Genomic DNA, 4,962 nt, shown 5'->3' with positions numbered 1-4,962 from the left:
CACCGCCAAGCTGCAGCCTTTGCTTGTTGACCGGTGCCACCACCCACCTCGACCAGCCGAAAAGGGCCCCGGTTAGCGTAGTCGCTTGCTGCCCGTGGCGCCGCGAGGTCAGATCTGGACGAGTCACCATGACTGTCGTCCCTAACCTCGGCCCGCACCACCACCACCCGTTGTCGCTACGCCAACACCACCTGCCGCATCTACGACAGAGGTGGCCACCGACAACCTGTGTCGACCGTAGCCCGAGCCGCCTCACGCCAGATCTGGGCATGCCGGACACCGTCGTCGTCTCTGGCATCTTGGCGCGCCACCCACTTGGCTGCCCGCCGCTGGGGAGGCAGAGGCCCGGCCGCATCACCAAGTTCTGGCCCGGGACACCGGCCCGCGCGAGGACCATCCAAGCCGGAAGACCCATGCCCCCGCGCCCCCGCCACCGCTGGTGATAGGAGGGCTTTTCCCGACCACGCTGTCATGGGGCCCGGCATAGCACCAAGTTCCAGCCCAGGACGCCGGCCGTCGCGAGCACCATCCAAGCGGGAAGACACAGGGGCCCCACCACCGCCGGCGACTGAACGGCTTTGCCCGGCCGCGTCATCGAGCAACGATGAGGGAGGAGGAAGGAGAGGGGGTGGGGGTGGGGGGGTTAGGGTTCGCCTCGCAGGGGCGACGAGGAGGAAGGGGACGAAAGTTCCTTTCCTCAACATGTATTTACAGCGGTGGGCCAATATTTAGCTAGAGACCAGATTGTATTCATTTCGCCATAAAAAAAATGAATGTCCGAGGGGCATTCTTGGGAGACCTATGCTCCCGTGAGGTCAAAAAAATGTATATTTCCCCAACGAAACGCACAACACTTGTAAAAGTTAAATAAGAACAGATGCTCCCTTCCCGCCATCTCCGCGCCGCCGTGCGGCAGAGAAGCCACCGGCCCCCAGCCGCCGGAGAAGCCTGCTCCGGAAAGCTCGACACGGATGTGATACGGCGCAACAAGGCCATCACGGTTCATATGCGCGCCGGCCGCGTAGGGGAGGCTGAGCGCCTATTTGACGCCATGCCCCGCCGCTCCACCTCCACCTACAACGCCATGCTCGCCGGGTATGCCTCCAATGGACGCCTCCCTGTCGCGCTCTCCCTCTTCCGCTCCATCCCACGCCCGGACACCTTCTCCTACAATACTCTCCTCCATGCGCTGGCGATCTCATCCTCCCTCACTGACGCCCGTAGCCTGTTCGATGAAATGCCGGTGAAGGACTCAGTGACATACAACGTTATGATCTCGTCTCATGCCAACCATGGACTTGTCTCTCTTGCACGGAAGTACTTCGATCTTGCTCCGGAGAAGGATGCTGTCTCATGGAACGGTATGCTTGCTGCTTACGTCCGGAATGGACGGGTTCAAGAAGCATGGGAGTTGTTTAATTCAAGGTCGGAGTGGGATGCCATTTCTTGGAACGCCTTGATGGCTGGGTATGTGCAGTTGGGTCGCATGGCAGAAGCAAAGAAGCTTTTCGATAGGATGCCGCAAAGAGATGTTGTTTCCTGGAATACCATGGTCTCAGGTTATGCCAGGGGAGGGGATATGGTGGAGGCAAGAAGGATGTTCGACATGGCACCCGTGCGTGATGTGTTCACATGGACAGCAGTAGTTTCTGGGTATGCTCAAAATGGAATGCTGGAGGATGCCCGGATGGTGTTTGATGCCATGCCTGAGAGGAACCCAGTGTCATGGAATGCAATGGTGGCAGCATATGTTCAGCGGAGGATGATGGAGAAAGCAAAGGAGCTGTTTGACATCATGCCCTGCAGGAATGTGGCGTCATGGAACACAATGTTGACAGGGTATGCTCAGGCAGGGATGTTGGATGAGGCAAGGACAGTTTTTGACATGATGCCACAGAAAGATGCAGTCTCTTGGGCTGCAATGTTAGCTGCCTACGCACAAGGTGGTTTCAGTGAGGAAACCCTACAGCTGTTCATCAAAATGGGGCGGTGTGGTGAGTGGGTGAATAGATCAGCATTTGCTTGTTTGTTGAGCACATGTGCTGACATTGCTGCTCTCGAGTGTGGAATGCAGCTGCATGGGAGGTTAATTAAAGCTGGATACGGCTTGGGTAGGTTTGTTGGGAATGCACTCTTAGCTATGTACTTCAAATGTGGAAACATGGAGGATGCTCGAAATGCATTTGAGCAGATGGAGGACAGGGATGCAGTTTCATGGAATACTGTGATCGCCGGTTATGCACGTCACGGTTTTGGCAAGGAAGCACTTGAGGTGTTCGATATGATGAGAGTGACATCAACCAAGCCAGATGATATTACTCTGGTAAGAATGTTCTTCTTTGAACTTTATTTCGAAGACTATTTGTTGGAAAAGCTGCTTTATGGGGAATTAGTGTTGCTAACTAAACAATTCGTCTATAATGATACTTCTGCTCAATTGTGTAGATTCTTCTTATTAGTCAATATTTGATTAGATCTCCATGAAGGTCACTTGCTTTTGGTAGAGCTTTTACAAAATAAGTTATCAGAGAATTGTCCTAGTTTAGTAAGTCTGTAAGAGTAATAATGAAGTCATACATTTGTTTCCTTGTGCCTTTCTTATGGTTTCAGTTAATTTTGACTTTCAGATTGGAGTACTTGCAGCTTGTAGTCATTCTGGCTTGGTCGAGAAAGGCATTTCATACTTTTATTCGATGCACCGCGATTTCGGTGTGACAGCAAAGCCTGAACATTATACTTGTATGATAGACTTGCTTGGACGGGCTGGTCGATTAGATGAAGCACAGGGCCTTATGAAGGACATGCCATTTGAGCCAGACGCTACCATGTGGGGTGCATTGCTTGGTGCGAGTAGGATCCACCGCAATTCTGAACTAGGCAAGAATGCAGCTGAGAAAATATTTGAGTTGGAGCCTGAAAATGCTGGCATGTATGTCTTGCTTTCAAATATATATGCATCTTCTGGCAAATGGCGTGATGTGGGGAAAATGAGAGTTATGATGGAGGAGCGTGGTGTGAAAAAAGTGCCTGGATTCAGTTGGATGGAAGTACAAAACAAAGTACACACTTTCTCGGTTGGTGATTGTGTGCACCCTGAGAAGGAAAAGATATATGCTTTCTTGGAAGACCTCGACACAAGGATGAAGAAAGCTGGCTATGTGTCAGCTACAGAAATGGTTTTGCATGATGTGGAGGACGAAGAGAAGGAAAACATGCTAAAGTATCATAGCGAGAAGCTTGCTGTTGCTTACGGTATTCTAAATATTCCTATTGGGAGGCCTATCCGAGTGATAAAAAACCTCAGAGTATGTGGAGATTGTCACAATGCTTTCAAATATATCTCTGCAATTGAGGGCAGGCTGATCATCCTGCGGGATTCTAACCGCTTTCACCACTTCAGAGATGGTTCTTGTTCATGTGGTGATTACTGGTGACTGCAGAGTAGAATCTGGTGTGAAGTATTCCTGACGGAATTTACAGTTGAGAGCAAACAATGACCATGCAATGCAAGATGCAAACACAAATTAATAGTGATTGTGATGACTCAGTCTGGCCATCCATCCACTAGGCCTAATACTCAAGTACTGCTCCAAAGAATATGTTTGTTGGTGATTGCCACATGTTGGCCTCGCATTTCAATCACGAGAGCTGAGATGAGAGGGAGGGAGGGAGAATCCACAAAGAGTACATTTCTTATCTCGTGTGATGAAAGCGTTGATCAACAGTAATATGTGGATAAGATTTTAGCTATGCATGTGTCGGTTGGAAGGACTTTAGACATCAAGGTATGATCCATGATAACTTGTCAACAGTGTAACATGCCAGTTTAGGTGACTAGTACTGAAAAAGACATGTATTGTACTCCCTCTGTCCCATACTAGTGTCAAAAACGCTCTTATGTTATGAGACGGAGGGAGTAATTGTTTTCGTATTTAGTCAATCAAGGAATAGAAGTGTGCTAACTACTTTGTTTCGAGTCCTCTACAGGATGAACCGGCAACGGACTATTATTCTGTATTCGCTACTGAAAGCAGCCATGAAGACATTTTGTCATGTTGGTTCAGTCAGAATAACCATGTCATAGTTCGCTTTGTGCTCACCATGCCATGGAGACATTTTCCTATGTCGATTACCCAAAAAGAAAAAAGGATAAGAGCATCTCCAGCCGTTGGACCCCCAAGAGCACCATCGAACAAAAAAAGTTGGTGACTTGGGGGGCCAAATGCTTCATCCGGCGACAATAGGGGTGCATGGGGAGGGCATCTTCCCAGCCACATCCCACCCCAATCAAAAGTTTGTGAGAAAAATGATTAGGTGGGCCAAGAAAAAGGACATGTGGGAAGACATGATTCGCCGAAACTTTCGCCGGCGCCCCCAAGAGCCCCCTGACGCGCTGTGTTTTGCATGGGTATGCCGACGCTATTTTAACGTCCTGGGAGGCGTTGGGGGCGTGGCAGGGCCGTTTTTGAGCCAAAAAACGTCCCCGAGCCTAATACCGAACCTAAAAAGGTGTCCTGAAAGACATCCTCGGGCGCGGCTGGAGATGATGTAACAATGGCAGAAGAAGGGTATGTTCCATAGTCTTACATTACATGGATAGTTGATGCAGTGCTGATTGAGCTGCAAGAAATATGATCTGAAATATATTATGACATCTACTCTCTCCGTTTTTAAATATAAGACCTTTTAAAGATTACACTATGGATTACATACGAAGCAAAATGATTGAATCTATGCTCTAAAATATGTCTTTGTACATCCATATGTAATTTATAGTGGAATGTTTAAAAGATCTTATATTTAGGAACGGAGGGAGTACTCGAGTTGCTATCAGTGTGGATGGATTGCCTTCGGTTCATGCCAGGATTGATCTAATGGAATTTGCATTTATATTTCTGCTAATCCAAGTTTTCTTGCATCCAATATATTCTGTCAAATCGAAGGTTTGTGTGGGAAAACTAG

The 4,962-nt window shown here is 48.8% G+C and overlaps 1 protein-coding gene across 2 annotated transcripts; it reads left to right on the top strand.

The window, feature by feature from the left end:
- The first annotated feature begins 874 nt into the window (after positions 1-874).
- Positions 875-4,696, top strand: LOC123395496 (pentatricopeptide repeat-containing protein At4g02750). Of its 2 annotated transcripts, XR_006609769.1 has the most exons (3): positions 875-2,323; positions 2,628-3,785; positions 3,988-4,696. XR_006609769.1 is itself a non-coding variant. In XM_045090499.1 (2 exons), the coding sequence occupies exons 1-2, from the start codon at positions 878-880 to the stop codon at positions 3,432-3,434; spliced, it is 2,253 nt and encodes a 750-aa protein (XP_044946434.1). In that variant the 5' UTR covers positions 875-877; the 3' UTR covers positions 3,435-3,976. The 2 variants fall into 2 exon arrangements, 1 of the variants encoding a protein (XP_044946434.1); XM_045090499.1 differs by lacking the exon at positions 3,988-4,696 and having other exon boundaries at positions 2,628-3,976.
- The last annotated feature ends 266 nt before the right edge of the window (positions 4,697-4,962 follow it).

The sequence above is a fragment of the Hordeum vulgare genome, chromosome 5H, assembly GCF_904849725.1.
Source record: "Hordeum vulgare subsp. vulgare chromosome 5H, MorexV3_pseudomolecules_assembly, whole genome shotgun sequence".
Taxonomy (NCBI): domain Eukaryota; kingdom Viridiplantae; phylum Streptophyta; class Magnoliopsida; order Poales; family Poaceae; genus Hordeum; species Hordeum vulgare.
Note: the sequence above shows the minus strand (reverse complement) of the source record. Positions and strands in the feature narration are given on the sequence as shown.

Coding starts and splice junctions, on each gene's coding strand:
- LOC123395496 (XM_045090499.1), top strand. CDS start 878: ATGCTCCCTTCCCGCCATCTCCGCGCCGCCGTGCGGCAGAGAAGCCAC. Junction 2,324..2,627: donor AGCCAGATGATATTACTCTG/GTAAGAATGTTC, acceptor TTTGACTTTCAG/ATTGGAGTACTTGCAGCTTG.